The sequence below is a fragment of the Euprymna scolopes genome, chromosome 2, assembly GCF_053919585.1.
Source record: "Euprymna scolopes isolate OS-2025 chromosome 2, ASM5391958v1, whole genome shotgun sequence".
NCBI classification, from domain to species: domain Eukaryota; kingdom Metazoa; phylum Mollusca; class Cephalopoda; order Sepiida; family Sepiolidae; genus Euprymna; species Euprymna scolopes.
In genome coordinates this window covers 34,821,887-34,847,492 of record NC_136483.1, presented here as the reverse complement: position 1 = coordinate 34,847,492, position 25,606 = coordinate 34,821,887, and the positions used below count along the sequence as shown (strand labels likewise).

General features: G+C 31.4%; 1 protein-coding gene across 5 annotated transcripts in view; it reads right to left on the bottom strand.

Annotated features, from left to right (window-relative positions):
* Positions 1-2,904: 2,904 nt before the first annotated feature.
* The window catches only part of LOC145290834 (uncharacterized protein C22orf15-like), a 47,148-nt gene continuing 24,446 nt past the window's right edge, over positions 2,905-25,606 (bottom strand). For all 5 annotated transcript variants that reach the window (XM_080136519.1, XM_080136520.1, XM_080136522.1 and 2 more), the window contains 2 exons: positions 18,322-18,390; positions 2,905-3,608 (listed from right to left, as the gene is read on the bottom strand). In XM_080136519.1, coding sequence (XP_079992645.1) covers positions 3,502-3,608; positions 18,322-18,390 — 176 coding nt within the window. In that variant the 3' untranslated portion in view covers positions 2,905-3,501. The remainder of the gene's footprint in view (positions 3,609-18,321; positions 18,391-25,606) is intronic.

Sequence of the window (25,606 nt, the reverse complement as noted above, 5' to 3'; positions counted from 1 at the left end):
ATAATAAAATCTCAGCAAATCATTTCTTCTTAAAAATCAGATTTATTGTCATCTGCAGATATAGCTCAGATGTAGAGCGTTTGACTACAGATTGTTCCCTATTCAATCTCGGGTACACCTTACCATTTTATTTTAATTTTTTCTTATTAATGAATTCCATTTACGATAAAAGAAGAGGGGCCATTTTAAAATCGCTGCAAATCATTTCTTTGTTTGCATATTTTAAAACTAAACATTAATCAAAAGTGACTTTTCCAGGGCATTCATCATCAAGCCTAAATATCAGCTGACATGATATTGTAAACAAACACAGACAGATTTTAATGAACGACATTATCATTATTATATTTTCATTTTTTTTGCGAATTAGTCCACCGGGCAAAATTTTCCTTTTCATATATGGTAATCAATAGAGGATTGATTCTATAATAATATATACACAAATTAAAATATCATGTTTAACCGTATTGTACAACCGGGTAATACCGGGCAGCCAGCTAGTAATTGTTAAATCTACTTTTGTCACTGGTCCACGATTTATACACATTGACAGCAAGTACACAACACAGGTGATCTATAAGAAAATATATTATTTTTATTTCACACCAACAATCAGCTTTGGATTTAAAGTTATTACTGGTGTTTTGACATTTTTGAAGCGCATGGGATTGGTGTGGATGTTAGTGATGAAGAAATGTATCAAGCTTGCTCTCTCTCTCTATGGCCGACTGCCTCTGCTCTCACTTGCTCCCGATCTCTGACTGATCAAATCATACATGTCTTTTCCAAACTCAACCTAAAATCCACGTCACTTTAAATGACCTCTACGTAAGACTACGTCGGACTCTAGAAGTCAACCTATTTTTAAATTATTGTTTGTGTTCTAACATTCTTTTCTATTAAAACATCTTAACATAAATAATTTTCTCTGTAAATATTTTACTATGATAACATTCTATTTTTACAAATATTACACCGATCATGACAATCGTCGACTAGCATGCCTTCGGCGTTGCCCTGTTAATATCTAACACAAAAAAGATTAACCATGATTTTCAAAAATCTCTATTATATAAAAAGGGACTTTGTCTGTGTGCATGTGAGTTCGTTTCCTATGGATTCCAAAATGGATGGGCCGATTTTTATGGAATTTCCCACAAAGGTATTTTATGTGCCTGGCAGTGTTCTTAGATAGGTTTTGTATCGGAATGTCTTCGATAAGTATCAATAATCAATAATCAAAATAATCCAATGAAAGAAGGAACAGGTGATTTTGACCAAAGTTAACACCTTACACACCCTGATATCACAAGTGCATTTGAGAAGTTTTATTACCAAACAAGCCGAAAGACCTGACATATAAAATCAACAGTAGGTTCTTTGATATGACAGGAGTGCATTCAAAATGAATGTTTCTGTTTAGAGCAGAAACATGATACTTGACTTTGTCATTTTAAACTTTAATTCAAGCCATTATATATAAAAAATAATGTTATAAAATCAACGGTAGGTTCTCTATAGTGCAATTTAGATTACAATGTATTGTGAACTAAGTCACTGCAGGGGAGGTATGTACAGCTTCCTCCTGGTACACCATGATGGGTCCCCAATTAGAGCAGGCAATCAATCAATTTGATTGAAAAATGGGCGATTTCACCAATTTCGATCACAATAAAAATATGAAAGTGTGAAACATTTATTGATCATCATTCAATCTCGGGCAACGTCAGGTCTCCATGCTAGTAAATAATAAAACACAATTTGTTCTACACCAGAAAAAAATTATCATCCTATTCAGTTTAACGTCCATTTTACATGCTGGCATGTAGTGAACAGCTTTTAGAAATTGATTTTCAAACTATGTAGGTCTTTATTATATCCATCCTTATCATTTTCTCCCATGTTTCCTTAGCCTTCTGCAGTGAACTGCTACCTCAACTGTTAGATATCCACTAATCTAAGAGAAAAGTTCTCATCTATTCTTTCAATATGACCATACCAACAAAGTTTCCTGTTCTGAAGACATCTTCCTATACTGTCCAGATCTTATTTTCCCCTGAGATCATCACATGCCTTTCTTTAAGACTCACATTGCACATCCATCATGTCCTTATTCTCAATGCAACAAATGTCCTCAACTCTCACTGACTAGATTTTATTTTCATACATCATCATACATATGTCTGGTTGACTTTTTCCTTAGTCAATAGTAGCAACACTATGCTGGTTAGTAATATCAGAAGTCCACTCCTAACGATTGCAGTCACACTAGCACCAACTCCTTCTTATACTCTCAAATTGTATGGCTATAAAACTTCGAAGCAACATCAATAATTTTGCACCCCCCCCCCAATGATAAACTTATTTTAAAAGCAAACACAACACAAACAAAAGAGAAGTAGCAACAATATATTATATATTTAATGTACTAGGATACATAATTATACATAATGCTGTGAATTTAAGAGATTGTCTGCAATTTCACAACTAAGCTTTCATCAGAATTGTTTTTAAAATTCTATTATGAATAAATGGTGATATAAATTAACAAATTTTAAAATCCACTGATGCAGACATCTCGTCATGTAACTAGATTCTTTTATGAACCTAAACATTTTTAAATTATAAATATTTAATCTGTAAAAAATATTCCAATATTTAATGTGATTATAAATTTCTTCTTAATTTTTTAAAAATTAACTATTATTTAATGTCTGTTGTTAGATTCCTGATATACTAATGATGTTGGACATTTTCTGATTTTGATTAGTAATTCTTACCCTTATTTCTTATATAATATAAATTTTTTACTTTAATTGAAAGTTTAGTTTGTTGAATAAATTATTCCATAAACTGAATATTTTTAAAGAAAAAAACTGATTGAAAAAAATACTGACAACAAACTATTATGAGGATAAATATTTTTATATATTCATTTATTTTTTAAACAATGTTATAAATTTAAATATATTCGTTTTCTTTTCCCTTAAAAAACATTCAAACAACAAACTCACTTGATAACACTAATGACTGAGTAAGCATTTGTATTTATGTTCAGAAAAGTTTCTCCTCTCTGATTGGTTGTTAATTTGTATAAAAACCATTAAGATCCTAGATTCAAAATAAGCAAATACATTCTGCTATTTCCTTGTATTCTAATAAAACTCTTAATTTTTCTCGTGTTTCTACAAGAATAAACTTGTTTTTTGTAAAGATGAAAACTGTATAAAATAAATTGAAGTCATTTTTCAAGAGAATTTTATCAGCCCCATGTTTTTTGATGGGAAGAGAAAACTTTTCTGGTTAATATAGTCATTTTTATTGACTCATTTGTAATTAACATGGTTTATAAGCTCATAACGTATTAACTTGGTTTTATTAACCTTTCTATTATTGACCATTCTTCTATCATTGACAATTCTTCTATCATTGACCATTCTTCTGTTATTAACCATTCTTCTATCATTGACCATTCTTCTGTTATTAACCATTCTTCTGTTATTAACGTGGTTTTCCTGCCGCTGCTCCAGCTTTAGCCTTTCTTTGTGTTCTTTTGCCTTTGTCTCGTTTCCCACTTTTATGAGATCCAGAATAACCTTCAAGTTTGTCTGCAAAAAAATAAAATAAAAAGTCAACTTTCAATATGAAATCATTGAAGATGTGTTGTGGTGCTCTACCTTATGGATAATAATGAACTCTTCCATTTTTTATAAAGACGAGAGAATATGTCTCTCAATGATAATGTATGAGCCTTGTACTTGTGGCAGTCGTACTGACGTATACCCACACTCTTCATTTGTTGTACTTGCTTTTCTGTTCAATATATTTTGTTTCCACTAATTACCGAATTGTGTCTTTCTTCCAGACCCTTATGAGACCACAACAAAATGAAAATAAATGATTATTTCAGTATCAAATATAGATATCAATTTAATGATGGTTTGCATTAAATATATACTATCAGTTATAATTGAGTTAATATGTAATATGCATATATATATATATATATATATATATATATATATACATACATATATGCATATTACATATTAACTCAATTATAACGGATTTTACCAAGCAAGCTGGATCTAAAAAATCATTCATATCCTTTTTCTACAAATCCTCCTGCTACAGGATTTCTGATAAATGTATTATTTTCACTTTGACTTTCCATGTCTCACTGACTTTAGCAAATAGGGTGCATACTTTATAACTATTTGCTAATATTTTCTCTCCTCTGATGAGATGGTAGACATTGAAACCCTATAGGTTAAGGAGATTAATTTTCTAAAGCATTCTGTGTCTTGCTTAGAATAATAAAAATTCTTTGATATGAAACTCAACCACTTCATTTCATTTCAATGAGAGTTTTTTGAAATTCATTGAATTACAATTTAATATATATATATATATATATATATATATATATATATATATATATATATATATAGTCATGGAAGTTTTTTAACCTTTAAAACTATATAAAAAAACTTATTTAATTTTTCTATTTTTTATTTAATTATTTATTTAATTTTTTATAAAAAACTTATTTAATTTTTCTATTTTTTATCATTCATTGGAAAACCATTTAATAACCTGCATCAACTTGCTCTCTCGAATTCACAATAATCCTAATGTCAATTTAAGGGATCATCGGTTGTTTACCATGAAACACTGTTTCAGGGATTTAAAAATAAAACAGTATATTTAATCATAACCCCCACCCCAGCAGTGTTGATCAAACACCACCTCCCTTAATCACAAGAACAAAAAAATGTTCCAGATATTGGATTTAGTTACCTACTCATGATTAATATGGCTAACCTATTCATGTTATAAAAAACATGTCTTCCTTACCTATGAGATTCGTCCCTGCCTCCAAATTCAAAATGGATATATTTTTTTAAAATTTACCAGTGTTGTATTTATACGATTAGGATTAATCCGTTTTACTACTGATTACCCCCTACTACTATTAATACTTTATATATTTACATTCTTATTTATTTATTAAAAATAGATAAAAGTTAAAAATATTTATAAATATATACAATTTTTTTTTATATAATACATTTTATACATTACTAATATAGTTTTGGATTTCCTTTATTAATATATTATGATTAATTTTATATAATTTAAAAGCATCAGGATAACGGACAAATGCTTTATTTTAATTGTTTAAATATTTTAGTTTTATCACTACCTTATTGAATCATCCTTATTACTAAGCTAGAAACTGGGGGTATAAAATGTATTCATTTTAAGGTAATGCGAGCTATTCTCAAAAACTCTGGCATAATGGTTCTATAAAACATAAATACAGGGCCGGTACTATCTTTGTGCAGCATACTAACTATTTGAAAGGGGAAATAGTTTCTTTTATCAAATATTTTATAAACAAAAATTCCATCCTCAATTTTTATATCTGAATCCAGAAATGTAGCTTGTGTTCCTCTATGTTCACAATTTAATTCTAACTCCTTTGCATATATCAGATGTTTATTTTTTTTCAAATTCCCCGTTATCGTTTATACATATAAGGTCATCAATAAATCTCCTACAGCCATGAAAATTATATGTTTTGGATATATCATTTTTTATTTGTGATGACATACATATATATATATATATATATATATATATATATATATCCACAAGTCTATGTAAATACAGATTTGCCCAAAATGGTGCAGGATCTAATCCCATTGGGTTGCCTATAGTTTGAAGTAATATTTTATTCCCTATTTGAAAATAACTTTCTTTAATAAGATGACTTATAAGTATTTTTTAAATGCTTTTGAAAACACTAGTTTGACTGTTTTTATTTTTACACCAGAAAGCTTTAGAGTTTGAAAAGTCTATATATTTACCTTTACCACCTTCAAAAGCTAGATCTACAGTATTGTTTAATTCTTTTATAAGGTTTTGTGTGAAATTTTAGTATATAACGTACTAAAATCATAAGTCGCTATGGATTTTGTCTTTATTCTGGAATTTATGTTATCTAATTTTTCTTTTACTAGGTGTGAATTATTTACCCCCCCAAATAGATTTATATTGCTATAGAATTTTCTTTTCTGGTGGAAATTATTTATTTGATTTATAATTAATTTAAACACTTTAGATATAGCTTTACTTAAAGGTTTGATAATGCATATCTTTGAAACTACAATAAACCTAACGCAAACTGGATTTTTGTGCATTTTAGGTATCCAATACATACATGGAAGTTTTTTGTTTTTTTCTTTTAACTTTAGTCCTACTTTTTCACTAATATTACTATTATTCAGAATAATGCTAAATTAATATTACTTACTTTATAGGTGTCTTGAAACTTTACCTATAATTCCTACTTCTAACAATAAACGTTGTATATAATATTTTTTACATATAAAAGCCATATCATTTGCCGCTTTATCAATGGGAACTATTACAAACTTGTCTTGAAGTATTTCAAGTTCCTTAAGTATTTCTGAATTTTTAAGAAGAGGATTAGTTTTTTTAGAGTGTTTAAATTATTTTATATGTTCAACCTCTTTATTTACGAATTCAAGTATATCATTCTTCCATGCATCAAACGTAGACTGTAATAATTTATATTTATTTGCCATAGACATAATAAACATCTCTGGTGATTTGGTTACTTCTCTAACGCATTTAGTATAATTAAGGCATTTAGGTTCTCTATAATTTGAACCTTTACTAAGGAGTTTTCTTAATTTTTAATTTTTTACTATCTTTAGATTACCTGTAATTATATGTTTTATCTCATTATAACAGAAAGGAGAGGAATTACATTCACATTCTGGAATATTTATATTATCATTTATATTAATATGTTCTACCATTTTTTATAATTGAACACCTTGTTATGTATGGTTGGCTCTAGTTTATATATAACTAATGGTTGTTGCTCTTTTGTCTGTAGCTCATTTGGTAGTAATTGTATGATATTTTGATTATTTAATATTTTAGGTAAATTTATATCATGAAAACCTTTCTTTTCATCCAAAACTACCTTCCACAGGTGGCTTATATAATTTAGTATTGCTTATATCCAGAATATATTCATACCATTGAATGAAATAGTCTTTCCTATATATCGCATCCAATTGTAATAATATTTTAGATGCTATTTCCTTCAAAACCTTCTTTTTTTTTAATTAAGGAGTTTTCTAATATAATTGAAAGACTCAGAAATTTTAGTAATTATAATATCTTTAGTTTTATTAAAGAATTCCTCGCATGAAATAGCTGATTCTCTATTGCTTCTATTAACGAGGCAAAGCTGGATATAATCAAACTACATTTTTGGAATCTTGTAGGTTATTTTTCTGAACATTTAAACCATATGGGTAAATTATTTGCATATTTTTAATTGTCATCTTCCTTATCCTTATGCATCTTTAGTATATCATTATCTACATTTCCTAAACTATTATATCCATTACTTTTAATTTTTTCAATAATTTGTACAAAAACAGACGACTGACTACAGGTTTCTTTAAAGTGTTTAATAACATGGATATAGCCTTTAGTACTAGTTCTACACAAATTCATGCATTTATTCAGAGGTATTACGCGTTCTCCTATGTATTGTAGATTACAATTTTTTACAGGACAACAGGTAAACTAAATTTTGTGACCTACATGACAAATCTTCTTTAGAATGATTGTACAGGATAAATTTTTTTAGTCATGTTAGATTTATATTCTTTAAATGTTATAAGAATATCTCAGGTTTTACATAATGAAGCTTCACAGGGAGCAACATTAAAATTATTTTTAGCCGAACAAGTATATATGTATGTGTGTGTGCGTGTGTGTAATACGCTTGTGGCATTAGGTAATGTATTTTGGCAAAAGTTCCAACAACAGAGCTAACAATCAATATAAATGTAACTAATTTTGCAAATAAAAACGATGGATAAAAACAATTCAACAGGATTTTGAGAATTAACAAGAAAACATAATTTAACAAAGTATATTTATATCAACAATTTTACTGAAATGTAAAATATACTTGAAAGACCAAAGTTTTTTTTTTTTAAGTTATATACAAAGTACAGAAAAATGTCATAAAATTTGTTTCTAAATTCTGTTGTGTGTGTGTGTGTGTGTGTGTGTGTGTGTGTGTGTGTGTGTGTGTGTGTGTGTGTGATTTCAGTTCACAGTCACTGTTTTATAGAAGTTCATAACAGTTTCTTAATCTGACTCAGGCTTGTTACTTTTGGAGTTTGAAAAGATTTTCATTGGTTGAAAATACATTGAGTTAACACGTTCCTGTGAAAATTAACTTGCGCTTGAAGTTACGAAGAAAGCGAATCTAAACTCAGCAAGGAAAGAAAAAGTATATGCTATTTGAGACATTTTTAGTGTTTGTTAGATGCAAAAATCCGACACAAAACTGCCATGAAAGGAATGAAAAGGAAAGAGTAAGCCGAACAAAGAAGGAAAAGGAGTAGCTTATATCAGCTTGGTAACTTCCCTATGCTCGTTCATCTTGCACATTAACTTATAGTCTAGCACAATAGTCTATCACGAGTTAATAGATAAGCAGTATCTTTGTTTTTGTATTCTCTTTACTTTTGTTTTCTCATCCTTACTCATACCTATATAGTTTCTTCCGTGTTGTTATAATTTTCTTTATTGTTTACTTTACTACTAAACAGTTATGAAAAATAAAAATATTCGTTTTTTTTTTCAGATCTAGATTTATACATTCTACTAGCAATTTAATTGTCAGCATTACTTGTTTTTATATTTTCTTCATTAATTGAAGACTTGCCAATCTGTGCTTTCTTAGTAGCTCTAGTCTTGTCATTATTGCTAGTTGGTTCTGTATATAAACTATCTATTGATACATGTGTAGGAGTACCATTACTCATATCAATCTGAAAATGTTTAGCTGATTGTGTCAGAATTTTATAAGGATCGAAATAATAAGGTGCTTTTGAATGGTTTTCTTACTCGATTTCACACAGAAAAGTAAAGTTTTTGGTATAACGGGTTTCGTATTTACATGGTTATGTCCTTTATCGCAGCATCAAACTGGGACATTGATTCACATAAATCACGTACCGTACTTTGGGGTAATTGCGCCAAGTCGGAATAATTGCACCAACTAGCTGAAAGTGCTCTTTTGGCAACCACACAGATAAAGAGCACTTTTTTTTAGTTGGTGCAATTACCCCTGGATTTGGCACAATTACCCCAAAGTACAGTATGTGCTTATTATTTACAATAAATAAATGCTGAGGGATCAACATCAGTGTTCAAGTAATAACAAGTAATGCTTCATTAGAGGAATTACGTATACCAAGAAGAATTATAGGTATTGCTTTTATCTATGATTCTTTTCAAGCTATTATTGTTGCTTTTAGAGTCTCATGTGCTCTTTCAATCAAACCATTGCTTTCATGATGATATGCAGTTGTTCTCAAGCCTATTACTTTGGCTAATTCCGGGAATGATTTTCTCTCAAATTCACTATTTTGGTCAGTTACAACATGCAGTGGAACTCCAAATCAGGATGTCCAGGCATTAATAAATGCCTCAGCTGCCGACGGTGCAGTTATTTCTGTCATAGGCTAAACTTCAATCCAGCAAGTTGCATGATTAATAGAGGTACAGGTAAGTAGAAATTTATATCGATTAAGATAACAGTTCAGTTCAATTTTTTTTTTTTTTACATAGAAGTCACCACTTATCAAGGCCCAGAGGCCACTCGATAAGGGTTATTGAGTGTACAGTAATCGATGGGATAATATTGTAGTAATCATTAGTAATGGAAATTTGATAAATTAGATTACTTAAGGGGGCAGTTCATCAAGAATTTGTTTATGTTGGACTTGAAGACAACCAAGTTGTAGTCAGCTGGGAAGCAGGCAAACAGAAGAGAGTTCCATAGGTGTGCAGTTCTAAGAAAGAAACTTTGTTCATGGAATGTACTTTTTGATTTAGGCACAGATAAAAAGTCGGAAAAATTATTGACAGTGGTTACAACTAGATGAGTGTTTTTCATGAAAGATTGGCGAGAGGGGGGGGGGACCAGAGATTGAAGCTCAGACTAACACTTGCCATGGAAATAATGATAAAACAAAGACAGGCTCGCAACGTCTCTTCTGTGGGAAAGAGGTTGCAGGGAAGAGAAAAGAGCACCCCCTACTAAGCTACAAAGTCTGTTTTGTACTCTGTTAAGGCAGGATAAGCTGCTTTTAGCAGCTCCTGCCCAGATGTGGCAGTGGTACTCCATCCTTGGATGTACCTGACTTTTATATAGATAGAGAATTGCATCAGCAGTGAGATATGTACTGGAGCGATAGAATGATCCCACCATTTTTCCAGCAAACTTGGCAACAGATTTTACTATGTTAGATACGGGCAAAATGAATGTCGATGCTTAGAATGTATAAACATTTTGACCCCTCCCTTTACTTAAAAATTCACCAAAAATCAGGAAATTAACCAATTTTAATGAAATTTTCAGTATTTATCAAATAATGATTGCGGAATATAATTATTTTTATTTAAATCTGAGTGGAAATGCATTATTGTTTTTAAACAAAAAATACATTTACTAAAGTTATAATTTTCAGTAGTAAATAAAAAACGCAAGAATTTATTTTTGCTTTTTTTATATAAATAAAGCATCGTAATTTGTAACAAAAAAAAAAAAAATTTTTACAGGAACATTACGAAAAAAGCCCCTAAAGTCCGTATTAATGAATTAAATATAACTCAAAGAAAAATGAATGTCTCAAACTACCGATATTACCATTGAATTAAGCAATGTTTATTTAATATTTTCACACAAAAAAAATTATAATAGCAAAAATATTTCTATTTTTTTTTTTTAATTACAGATTTCACATGATTTTTATATGCAAGATTTTAATAATTTCCTTGCTCGCAAGAATGCGAAACTTTATATAATCTCGAACAATAATTAAAAAAAAAATGAATTTAAAAACAGGAACATAAAAAAATAATTAAATTAAAAAATGATAAAAATTGATACAAACGTTCAGAATAGGAATGTATGGATGCACGTCTGGAAAAAAAAAAGAATCTGACACCCTACCTCTTTTTACTATCATGACTTCATTTTGAAATAGTTTCGATTGGCTGAAATTTTGGGCCTCCTTATAATCGTGTTTACAAAATTTTAGTTTGTTGCGTTTTTGGTGAACGGTAAATTACTTGCTTTTTGAGGGCTAATTAAATTATTTTTGCATAAAAAAGGTGTTTTCTTTATTTAATTTAATATCTTATCTTTTAAAGGATTTTTACAATGTATTTATTTAACTTCAAAATTTAGCTGAATTGGTTAGCTCGCTGTGAAAACATTTTTCATAACTTTTTTTTTCATGTGTACAAATATTTTTTTCGTTTAGGAAATTAAATTTAGTCTTTAATCTTTCAAATACAATCAAAAAGTAGTTGGAAACCTACCAAAAAAATTATGATAAATCGGCTTTCAAAACTAGGTACCCTATTTTTGTCCACCTATTTTTGCCTGTACCTAATGTACGTGCTCCATTTAAGATCAGGAGTAAAGGTCAAGCTCAGAAGCTTGTCAAAGCATGGAGCTTCCCCTATTCTAAAGCCATCTATTTCAATTGATGCCAGATGGGGATCAGAGCGTTGATGATGTAAAGATAGAAGCTTGGTTTTAGATGCATTAAAAGTAACCAGCCATCTCTTCCCCCATTGTACTACGCACTTAAGACCAGAGGAGAGAGAATCAGAGAGAACTTGGTCATTTACGGCCTCTGATGTGTTGTCATAGATGGTAGTGTCATCAGCATAAATGTCAACAAATGATCTAAGTATGTGTTTTGGGAGATCATTAATGTAGATCAGGAAGAAACTTGGGCCCAGGATGAACCACTGAGGGACTGCGGCATTAATATTGTGAGTTTCTGATTTCTGCCCATCAACCACTACTCTTATGAGTCACTGCATGTTAGAGGTAATGGCCCGTCAATATCAATATACACTGTTTGGAAATGTGTAGGCAGCAATTCGAAATTCTGGACAGCAGATTTAGTTTGTTTGTGAACTTAAGCTTGTTGGCATACAACACAATCTGCATAAAATTGCTTGACTGTTTTGTCCAAGTTTGTCCAAAAATAACTTGACCAGTTTTATAGATGCTCCCATACTGTGAGGCGCTAAGCAATATAGGCCATCAAAAATAGTTCTACAAAGATCTTTTGGAATAAACAGTCTAGAGTACTTGGTTGAAGCATCACATAGGACTGAGCCTACTTTATTTGATACGAAATATTCTTTTAACTGTGGGTATGATTTTATTTCATCATCTCCCATTTGTATTTATGTCTGAACTATTTCAGCCAAATCACATATCTACTTGCATGGCTAATGCAGGTCACAACATATAGTCTGCAACTATATTTTGATCATCTTTAATATATGCTATGTCAGCAATATATTCAGTGGCATTGCTGTCAGCCTGATTTTGTTTGATTATAAAAAAATACACATAATGGTTTATAACCAGTGAATAATGTTATGCGATGACCTTCTATGGTAAAATAATCTTTTCTAATAAAAAATAAGTCAGATTTCGATCAAAGAGCAAAAAACTTACATTAATGGGAGACAAAATAATTGGATCATTCTACTCCTCTAGAAACTGACGCAGATCTTTACCTGTATAAGTATCTAAAATGGAGTATTGGTGTCTCATCTGAGGAGGTGTCACTTGGAGCACACTTTCCTGCCTTGACAGAGTACAAAACCTACTTTAAAATCTAGTGGGCGATGTCCTCATCTCACAGCCTCTTTCTCACAGAAAAGAGATTGCTAGTCTTTTTCTACACTATTGTTATTTTCATGATAGGTGATCGACTGAGCTCCAATTTCTACTCCTTCCTCCTGTAAAACATTTGTAGCAATAACTCATCTAGCTTTTTTCGCTTTTCCATTTTTCCTCTGTATACCCAAAACTAAATGCAACATCCATGTGAAAAGTTTAAGAACTGCCTGTTTGTGGAGCAGATTACCATGAAGCTGTTTCCCAACTGACTACAACATGGTCATTTTCAAGTCCAATGTTAACAAATTCTTGTTGAGCCATCCTCTTAAATAATCAAAATTATCCTTGAGTAGCTTTGGGCCTTGATAAGCATTGATTCACTAGTGCATAAAAATACTTGCTAAAGTATGGAATGAACGTTTTTATTGTTAATTTTATCTAATTTAACTAGTTTACTATATGAGAAAAATGTGGAAAATTTACAGTTATTTTATTTCTTTTGTTAATTTGCTAGGATTGTTTAAAAAAACCCAAAGAATTTAAAATCATTAAAAACAAGGAATTTATTATTTAAAAAATATCAATATTCAAATTAGCTATTCTATACACTTTATTGTGTGCGATTTTTTTGAAATTTCATAGAAATATTCTTCATGTGTCTGGGAGTGTTCTTAGATAAGTTTCACAGCAGAATGTTCCCGATAAATATTGAAAATCGATAATCAAAAAAATACATTTAAATAAGGAAAAGTTGGATTTTAATCAAAACATCACAAGTGCATTTGGGAAAATTTATTACTTCAAAAGCAGAAGTGTCTGGCATAAAAATCTTACTGATAAGACAGGGGCACATTCGGAATTAATGTTATTGTTTAGAGCATAATTGAACCATGATACTTGACTTTTGGGATTTTAAATTTTAATTCAAACCATTATATAAAATTAATTTTATAAAATCAACAGTAGATTCTCTATATGTATATGAAACTTCTTTCTGGTGCACCACAGTGGGTCCCCGACTAGAGCAGACAATCAATCGATTTGATTAAAAAATAGGCGATTTCACCGATTTCGATGACAATAAAAATATTGGAAGTGTGAAACATTTGTTCATCCTCATTCAATCACAGGCAATGCTGGGTCTACATGCTAGTATATATTAGGGATTAATAGGGATTAGTCACAATACCACATTCACTCTAGAAGTTTTTTCAGTGATTTATATATATATATATATATATATATATATATATATATATATAGTAGACTTTTCAGCCACATCGGTTCAGTAATGGGAAGTGATATACAAACTGACATTAGCGTATTAAGCAATGCTCTTTGTGTAAACAAATCGACTGGAGGCATTTGGACGATGGCAAAACATCGTTAATTCATTACCCACACAACAGCAGCCATATAGCGCAATGGTAAGAAGCCTTGACTGTCATTTGGGCGGTCGGGTTTTGATCCTGGCTTGAGGCAGTTGCCTGTCTAGCCACACTGATGAGCTGTGAAACAGCGAAACAGTACTAATATATATATATATATATATATATATATTTAAATAAGGGGGTAGTCACCAACAATGTGTATTTTTTAACATTATTTTATTATTCCGTATCTTGGTTTTTCATTGAGAATTATGTTTGGATCATTGTAATAATGTTTTTAAATCATTGAAATCGTTTTTACGCGTTTCAGATGTTCTGTGAAGCATCCTCGTCAGAAATTATTTTCAAATGTGTTGGAGATGTAAAAATGGCATTTTCGTAGTTCATTTGAAGTGTTTCCAAGGGGTGGAGGCGAGTAAGTGTCTATTATTCATTGGCATGTTCAATTTTTATTACTGACCTCGGCTGTAGTCACTCGTGTTATGTTTCTCTCTCTCTCACTCTCTCTTTCTGCTTGTGTTTTTTTTCCCTTTTCCTTTAGGGTAGGGTGTGTGTGTGTGTGTGTGTGTGTGTGCGCGCGCGCGCGCGCGTGTGTGTGTTTTCTTTTATTGGTTTGAGAATGTGTGTACTGTTTTATAGTATTATGAGGTTATTTGCTTCCCTAGGGAGGTGGCTGTGATCCAAGGTCGTTACTAATGTGTATGTGTGAGGAGGGGGGGGGACCAGCTCTTCTGAAATAAGGCTTTCATTCTATTTTGATATTTATTTTTAGGATTCTTGGATTTTAGTATTGTGATTTTTCGTTTCAGTCTTTTCGGGTATTCCTTATATTATGTTTGTTTAGATAGGGGTGTCATGTCTGTGTGTGGTTGTATGCGCGCACGTGTGTGTGTTTTAATGTGTCGGTTCTGATTTATGTGTGGGTGTGTATATGTATATGGATGTGCATGCGAGCGTGCCTTGCATTTCATGTTTTTGTGTGTTGATATTAGGCTCTGTTCAGTTCAGGAGTGAATCTGGTGATGAAGTTTTTTTCCTGTGTAAGTAAATAAAAATTATTGTCTGTTTGGAAGATTGGCATTATTTTGAAGCTGTTTCCACTGCATGTGTGTACATGTTTTGAAACATAGAGGTGTCTGTTATCTGCAATTTTGATTTTGCTCTTATGTAAGGCCACTCTATTGCTGAAATTTTTGGTGGCGCCTATGTAGGATTTGTTGCATGCTGTGCATCTTAGTGCATATACTACATTTCTGGTGGTGCAATTTAGATCCTTTTTTATTTTGAATGTTTGTGCTGGGTTTTTGAATGTGTATGTGTTACCTTCTATTATTATGTCACATACTCTACATCGCGGTTTGTTGCATTTTTTAACCACTTTTGTAGTGTGTGGGACGAGTTTTGAGGAAGTTAGGATGTGTTTTAAGTTTTTGGGTTGGCGTTTGCTTTTTATTATTTTTGTTGTTTTAAGTATGCTGTTTAGTTTGTCGTTCTGATTGAGGAGGATAAGGTTTTTTGTTATGTGTGTGAATAGTTCTGGGTTGTTTGTGTTGTGTGTGGAGACGTATGCTAAAATTTGTTCTTTGTTGTGTTCTTTTGGGGTTCTTAGTTGGTCTATTGGAATTTTTTCAGCCAGTTCAATACCTTTCTGTATTAGTGGTAGTGGATATCCTCTTTTCCACAGTGTTATATTGAACATGCCAATGAATAATAGACACTTACATGCCTCCACCCCTTGGAAACACTTCAAATGAACTACGAAAATGCCATTTTTACATCTCCAACACATTTGAAAATAATTTCTGACGAGGACGCTTCACAGAACATCTGAAACGCGTAAAAACGATTTCAATGATTTAAAAACATTATTACAATGATCCAAACATAATTCTCAATAAAAAACCAAGATACAGAATAATAAAATAATGTTAAAAAATACACATTGTTGGTGACTACCCCCTTATTTAAATATACATCTTTCTTTCGTTGGAATTTCTTAACCTATATATATATATAACTACTTCATTTACTCACATAAAATTAATATACGAAAGTATAGATTTATGCGTAAACTTTAAGTATTTACTTCAAAAGTGCTCAATATGTAGGTAGAGCTAGTTAGTAATTTATAAAATATATATGGTGATTAAGCTACACTGAATATTCGACGTTTCATCTACTATAGGATTCGTCAGGCTTATGCGCATAAGCCTGACAAATCCTATAGTGGATGAAACGCCGAATATTCAGTGTAGCTTAATCGCCATATATATTTTATAAATTACTATATATATATATATATATATATATATATATATATATATATTTTATAAATTACTATATATATATATATATATATATATATATATATATATATATATATATATATTATAAATTACTATATATATATATATATATATATATATATGTATATATATATATATATATATATATATATATTGTATTTCCATTTGTGTATAATCATATTTGCTCTTCAACAAAATTGTCAAACAGAACTGAGAGGCAATTTTCTTTTCATATGAGTGAAGGACACCATTTAATCTAGCATTTATTATAGACACCTGTTGTTGACACCTGTTTACTTCTGGGATTTACTCTCTTTATAGTGGAAGTATTTCAACCGTTCATGGATTAATCATCACTACACAAAATGCCAGCGTTTCACGTGCTCTTTATACTAAACTAGTTTTATTTACCCAGTGTTGTCCAGGTGGAGGTACATTGCAGGGTGCAAGACTTAGATAAAAAAATAATTTAAAATGTAGTCAACTTTATATATTTTTTAATAGAATTCTTAAAAATTTGTTTTAGTTTTTCTTTAATGGATTTTTGATTTCAAAAAATATCTAATTAATAAAAATTAAGAATTTAATATGTATTCATTAAAGTAACATATAAGCAAAGCACACACAAGATCTTGTTTGATATTTTTTATTGATGCAGAGAATTGATGCAACTCAATCCAATAATTTTAGAGCCTATTCAAGTGGTATATTGCCTGGTACAGGCATTGACGGCTATGACTCTCTATCTGTCTCTCTCTCCTTCAAAGCATTCATGAATTCATTGTTGCTCATTATTTTTTATGTTGCTTAGGTGTTCAGACTGCCAACACTTCTCACTGTCATCCTCTGCTACTTCTACTCATGATCTTCCCGTTATTCTTTGCTGGTTATCGGAGAATAATTTGCTGATGATCAGGTGCCACCTGTCTATGATGGTAATTCTTACCGAGCGAGGTGTTCAATGTTTTGCCATAGCTTTCTTTGCAGTGGTACAGACAATAGGTTGCAGTTTCATTCTGTCCAAGCAGTGCCCATGCTAATTATTTATTAGAGTCTATACATAAATATAATAATTACTATTATTATTTGTACTCACTAGGAATTCTCACAAAGGTCATCATCAGAGATTACTCACTAATAATAACCGGTGGTATTTTCTGGAGTCTGGGTAACAAGTCTCCCCAGATTTCCAGTACTCTCCATCTCTCTTGATTTTTTATCCCCTCCGATCCTCACCTGGCATCACAAGTGTTTTCTATGCTAAATTTAGTGCAATTTTGAACAATACTTTTGGAGACTAAGTTTAGTAGTAGTATAGATAGTAGTAGTAGTAATAGTAGTAGTAGTAGTAGTAGTAGTAGTAGTAGTAGTAAAATATCATCCCCTATGATACATTCGGCATCATAAGGGGTCTTCATTTCAAATATGATGGAATTTTAGTTGATAGTTTTGGAACCTGTAAGTGTTTGTTTGTAGCATTAACAGTAGTAATAGTATTAGCACATTGACACACCGATTCCTGGTAGACCCCGAATTGGAGCAATATTAAGTCTGGTCAATATTAAATGGGTGACCATTTGAGAATACCAGGTATTGTACATAATAGAGCTCTCTGTTTTTCCCAGCATAGTTTCTAGTAATCCTGAACTTCTTGTCACTGAATTCAAGTAATATTGGTTCATAAACAAGCATGAAATAAAATAAAAATACTTTTTTCTTTCATTATTTTTTGTTTTGTTAAAATTAATGTCTACAGATTTTGTACATATTTGTTTGATTGCATTCAAATAGTGACACACAAATGGAGGCTGAAACAAAAAATCAATTGCATACTCACCGAAAAGTTCAGGGTTTATTTTATCAAGATTGTCCAGCAAGGAAACATAGCGAACATTGCCATTTTCTCCTAAATGTCAAAGAAAAAGGTATTTTTAAACTTGTGCATTCAAAATGGTTTCGTTTAGTTGTATCTGTTTTAACATAAATAATTTTTTTTCTTTAAAGTTATTTAATGTTGAAATTTGGGTTAGTGAGATAGCACTACTGTCAAAGAAAAAGTAATGTGCCTCCTTCCCTCCACTAGTCTGTGGGAGACCCTTGAGCATGGTTGAGAACTCATTTAGACCCCGATCAGAGTAATGTGAGATCATGGAAAGTAGGTAATTGATGTAATACAGAAGCAAACAAAAATAATTCTGTTCATGGTTTCGTATTTTATTGTGCTGAGCAGAAGATACCTCTGAGTATAATGGTCAGGACAATCGCCCTGTATGGGCACTGCTCGGACAGAAAGAAACTGCAACCTACTGTCTGTACAACTGCAAACAAAACTATGGCAATACAGTAAACTCTTTATTCGAGAAACAGCGTGAATAGGGTTTCTGAATCAGAACACCTCACTCGGTAAGAATTACCATGATAGACAGGTGGCACTTGATCATCATCAAACTATTCTCTGACAATCAGCAAAGAATAATGGGAAAGATTATAGGTAGAAGAAGCAGAGGACGACAGTGAAAAACATACATTAACAGTCTAAATATCTGTGGGCAGCATAAAAAATGATGAGCAACAATGAATTCATGAATGCCTCGAATGAGAAAAATAGATGGAGAGCCATCGCCGTCAATGCCTGTACCAGGCAGGACATGATTTTACTTAACTTAAATGCTGAAATGCATTCAATGGATTTTAATTTTCATAAGAAAATGGTGCACAAATGTTTTATTCAGGGAATTAATTTTACTCATCCTCACATGATTATTCTGTTAACACCTGGTACAAGATAATTATTGTGACCCTTAAACCAATAGACCATTATAACTCCACAGAGACCCTACCACCAGTATCGTATTGAACCTGTAGCAGTCACCATAATCAACTATTTCCTCTTGTGGTTCAATGACTCCTTGCTGACTGATGCAACCATGCACTGACCAGTCAACTACTAGGGCACATTAATCCTATATGTCCCTTAAGGAACTAATTATCCCTGTCAGGAACTAGCCAGCAGCCATAGAGGAGCTCAGAGTACCACAGAAGACATACCTCTCTCCTCTCACTCTCTATCCACTGAATACCCCCAGGCTATGACTACTTCACTGAAGACCTTTACTGGACAACCTGAGGACACTTTGTTTCCGTCTCCCAATATGAAATTTTAAATTGCCAAAGTCTTTTGCGCCGACCTCATAATTAAAACAAAGTTCTTGTAATACTTATATATCCTAAATTATTTCCAATATAAAATGATGTTTTTGAGTACATGTATTTGTACAGGGAACAACAATTAGTAAAGGATATGAAAAGACTGTAAGTAAAGACAGTGGTGACACTATAAATCCATATACGATATATCATATATATAAAAGTGACCTTATCTTTCTGCATGTATGTGTGTGTGTGTGTACGGAATAGTCTCTATCAAACTACTCTATCAATTTTTGGTCTACAAACTTGAAAATATAAAGAATTCAGACCTGTGAAACAAATTCAATTTGGTTTTTAGCTGATGAAAATAGTTGCTAAGGGGTCAAAATTGAAAAATTAAAACTTGGCAGGCCTAAGTCGTCTATGCATATACAAATATACACTTATTCGTTAAATTTGGTTAATCTTTAAAGTTTTGATATCCATTTGTTATTAGCTCAAATGTTTTGGTTCCAATTCTCGCTGATGGCATTGAAGTAATTTTTTTTTCAACTTTTGAAATCACTACTATATATTAGCTACAATATAATAATTAATAGAAAATTAGCTCTATAATAACAAACACGGAATCTGCATAAATTAAAATATCATATTTAAGCATATTTTACAACCGGGCAATGCTAATGATAATATAAGTGAACATGATATATAGTGAAAAATGATCAAGTTTCTTCTGAAGAGTTGAATTATGAAGCATCTTTAAACTGTGAATATAGACATTTCAGATCAAGGTTTGCCATAGTGGGGAATACATATAGCACCATGGAGAGTGGCAGACAATGGACAAGAAGTCATGGATTCACACATTTTGGAAGATATAATATACCAGGCTGGGTGAAAAGTCCTGTTACACGTTTATATTTTGGGTTTAAGTTAATATTTTCATATCTAATTTTTGTTTCTGCATTACAGATTGAAGTTTGTGCTTTAATAAAGTGATATTAGCATTTACTGTACAATTATTTTATATCGCAATCAAAATGAAAGCAAAAAGATTTGAAATTACTGCTCTACTGCGTGCGCCACATAAAATAACAGACATTGCAAAGCTCCTGAGTGTGAGTCGTATGACGGTACATAGAGTTGTATGCTGTATAGGCAATGGAGAAACCCTCAAGGATCGTCCCCGCAAAGGAAGACCTCGAGTTGTGAAGACCAAGACGATCAAAAAGGCGTTCAAGAACAATCCAACCCTTAAAATGGCACATCTTGTTAATATGAAGGGGATATCAGTGTCCCCTGTCAGGAGGAGGGCTGTTAAACTAGAAGGTGGAAAGAGCTTGAAAATGATAAGAAAATTCCTGTTGACGGTTGGGATAAAAAAGAAACGACTTAAACGCAGTAAAAAGCTTCTCAACAACATCAATAGCCATGGAAACCAAATCATCATTTCTTTGGAACGAAAAGACCTTCACCGTCGATCCTATCATGAATAAACAGAATGATAGTGTCCTTCAGTCAAGATGTCTCTTAAGTGCATAATATCTCCATCACAAAACATCCGGCATCAGTTATGATGTTTGGAGTTGTTTCTTCAAATGGGGAGAAGATGCCCCCAGTGTGGTTCTCCACTGGATACCAGCTTACCGACTGTGACAAAACTGCTTCCTTGGATCAAGAGGGTTGTCAATAAGTTCGAATATGTCTTCCAAACAAACACACCACTGAAATCGTTCAGGACTGGTGGAAGGAAAACATCAATTTTTGGTCAAAGGATTTTTAGCCCTCCCGTAATCACCAGATTTTAATCCATTGGACTACAGCATCTGGACGCATATTGGCGTGTAAGTGTTGTCACAGTAGCCTAGAAGACTTGAAGGCTGCCGTGAACCGCACATGGTCCTCAATGAGCAAAGAGTACATCCGTAAAGTTTGTCACGGGTTCAGACCATGGCTGAGCGGTGTCATTAATGCTAATGGATGTTATATTGAGTAAACATACTGTTTGAAGATCATTTTACACGTATTTAATGATTTCTGTTTTCTTTACCATATAAAAAGTAAATTGATACAACTTAAACGAAAAATACAAAAGTGTAACAGGACTTTTAATCAGTCCGGTAGTTGGTTTGGTTAATATAGTAATTAGCATAGCTGGGTTTTATTATCTATATGTAGCCTCTATATAATAACCCGGTACCCCATTAGTGTGTTTGCTAAATGAACCCTATACTTTGAACATCATAATAATACAATAAACTGAATACAACTTGCTATCTTACCCATTAGTTATTTTCTTGATTAATAATTGACTATACTGTTTGTTCTGTGGAAAATGTGCTAATTAATTTACTTACAATAAGCAAAACAAATACATTTTCTATTTTCTGTTCACTATTTAGGGTGGGGATTATAAATTTCTGGTGGTAATGTATATGTGATTAAATGCTTTAAAAATTGGTACAAACCAGATTTTGTACAGCACGTTGTGTGTGGTAGTAGACAAAAAAAATGAAGGAGAAAAAAAGGGCACTGCTTTTAGTTATATGCTGGTGATCTCATGAACTAACAAGATTTCTTGTCACCTCATATACAAATGAGATGCTACTGACTTGAATAAAAAAAAAAAGTTTTTTCTGAGACTGAGCAGATTCGGATTTTGGAGTAACAAACTTTGACAGCAGTATGTCGAATTTAATCCTAGAAATTGTTAATTGAAAATGCAGGATAGTTAACAATTGATTATTAAACCACAATATACTAACACTAATAATCAAATTTTATGTAAATTTTATTTACTAAGATATTTTTCAGCATTTTTATTTAAAATAAGTTTTTTTTTTTGTTGATTAAATTAATTTTGTTGAAATTTTGAAGTCATTAAACGGAAAATCAACATTTCGTTTAAAAGACATTTCCGTGCTTAAAGGGACATAACTTTTTGTACTTTGAAATTATGTTCCTTTGTTAAGAGACATTACAGCAAATTATATTACATAATGGAATTTAGATGAATACTACGAATCATGGTTTACAGAAGTAGTGCTTTTGTATTACTTGGAATTCGTTGCAGCTGCTAAGTTAATAAGAGGTCATACTCCCAAGCATTATCACACACTTTTAGAGGGAAAATGGGCCTATTGCTTTTTGTCGAATTGTTGACGGCATTGAACAAGATATTTTTGTTGAAATTCACTTTCAATGGTACCTTGACATTTAACAGTTCTGTTATACACACACATATTTTTCTTTCGTTTTTTTGTATTTCCTCCCAGATTTAGGGTTACTGTAGGATATGTATTTATTATATATATATATATATATATATATATATATATATATATATATAAAATTAAAGATTGCAAAAATATATTTTACATTAATTTATTGTTCAACAGGATACTCAAAAAAAGGTATATTAAAATTTCCTTAATCCGTGAAGTTTCAAAGTAATGCTTTCTTCTTGCCAGAGGAAAGAAATTAGCATATATATATATATATATATATATATATATATATATATATATATATATATATATATATATATGTATATATATATTATGTCTGCCCTTTTAAGAACTCGGTTCTTATTGTCGAGCACTTTATATTGCAATGAAATAAGTCGGTCACTTAACTCTCATGCACAGATCATGATGTTAGAATTATAAAATCACTTAGTCTTATTGAATGACATTTATAATTTATATAAATGTTAATTTCAACAATATATTTTTGGGGGGGGTTAATGTTGGCCGAGTGGATTGTTCCTTGTTAATGAAGTCAGAGATGGCTTTGTGGCTGGGTTCAAATCTCTTGGCCGGCAGTGACTCCCATGAAACACTAGTGTCTGTAGGTATAAAAATAATTACTTATAATTATTAGCCTCTTTAAGAAGTTCTTAAAGTCTAGTACTGTCTGGGAAATAAAGGCAATCAGTTGGCTTCGTGTGAGATCACAGTTTCCGGTCATTTGATCATTATTGACTATCTTAATGTTGTGCATGTATGTGGCATCTATAGTTGTTAATTTTCCTTATTCTCATGGCAGTTGATGGTGGCCAAGAGGTAACATTCTTAGTAAATGGAGTCAAAGGTGACTTTGTGGCTGGGTTCAAATTTCCTGACCATTAGCAAGCATCACTTTCTGCATTGATGGTTGCGAAAGCATGAACATGAAACATTAGTGTCTGTATGCATAAAAATAATTATTTATAATATATATATATATATATATATATATATATATATATATATATATACACACACACACACACACACATGTATACAAATTATTTAAAAACTATACATTACATATTTCCGAGATGTACCAATGGTTTCATTATGATGGGTCAGCCCATTTTGGCCAAATTACTCTCTCGATTGTTGATATAGTTCAAGATTTATTTTCTAGAGTGCTCAACTGTGCTAGCGATCTAGGTAAGGATAAAGTCAGTGCAGAAATCAGTCACTACGAGAACTCTATAGGGTGTAAGGATGTAGTGAAAAGAAATCAGTAAAGTGCTCGATTGCGAATGTGAGAGCTTAATATGAAATAAATCTTGAACTATATCAACAATTGAGGGAATAAAAAGGGCTGAGCCATCATAATGTAACCATTGGTACATCTTGGGAATATGTAATGTATAGGTTTTAAATAATTCATATTAAGCTCTCACCTCTGTAATCGAGCACTTTATGATCTTTTTTTCACAACATTCTTACACTCTATATACACACACATATATACATATAAAACATTACTATCATTTCAGTGCTTGTGTATAGACACAATTACTAACCCCTCCCTAACCCACAAAATTAATGTCTCACCTCTACACAATTACGTTATTGAGAGGATGCTTTTTCATAGTTATGAAAATAATCAGTCTAGCCACGCATCAAATCCATAATCACCATAATTAATCATCCGTTTGTATTATGTTTTAACAAAATAATTTTGAATTACTATCCCCTGAGAATTGGTTTTGTCTATTTATTTCTATATTGTTTTGCATTTCACCATTTAAGCATAAATATTACAAGTATATCACATATTCAAAATTTACATATTTTTCTGCAAAATACATTTTTCCACTCTCAAAACACTGAACATTCCTCACAATCTACTTAAGCCTTATGATTAAATTAGTAGTGTTACCCGGCATTGCCTACACCATAAAAAAAAATAGATGGATGATATTAAATAGTGTATCCCCACCCCAGCAGATTAATTTCGTTTTTTTCACGTGAGGAGTGAAAAAATAAGACTTAGGTCTTCAGAGCGATACTAAAAGTGCTAAAGAAAATTAAAGACGCCTCCAGAGCACTACTTAAACTTTGTTTCTCCCTCCTTTCTTTGTAGTGAAATGACAATAGTTAAGAGACAATAAAATGGAAAAAAAAGATGACTTATTTCCTTATATATAACATTAAAAATCAAGTTTAATTCTTGATAACATTAAATAATGTAAATTGCCATTTGACTCAACAAACTTGATCTTTTTTTTCTTTTTTGTAAATTTCAGATATTATTTTTCCGGGATTATGCTGATTAAAAAAATATTAACTCGGTAGGTGTTTGTTGTGTATTTTTAAAGCTTTAACTGGACATACAAACACACGGACAACTACCCTTTACATAATAGATATTTAATTTTCATTTTTGTAAATGACTTTTAAGAATAGGTTTTATACTGTTTTGATAGGATTGATTTATTTTTCATCATCACCAAACATCATCAACAGCAACTGGACATTTTTTGTAAGAGATGAATATAGATATATAATTTTGGGGCAAATTTTTTTTATTTGAAAACATATAGCAGTCATGATTTATTTTCTCTCATGAATCAATGTCCTTGCTAAGCAATTTGGCCACACACTGATCAATCAGCTTGTAGGGCACATTGTTATGTAAAGAACTTCTTTGGCCCCTTTGCAATCATAAGCAGAAGGAACACAGAAAACATTGAA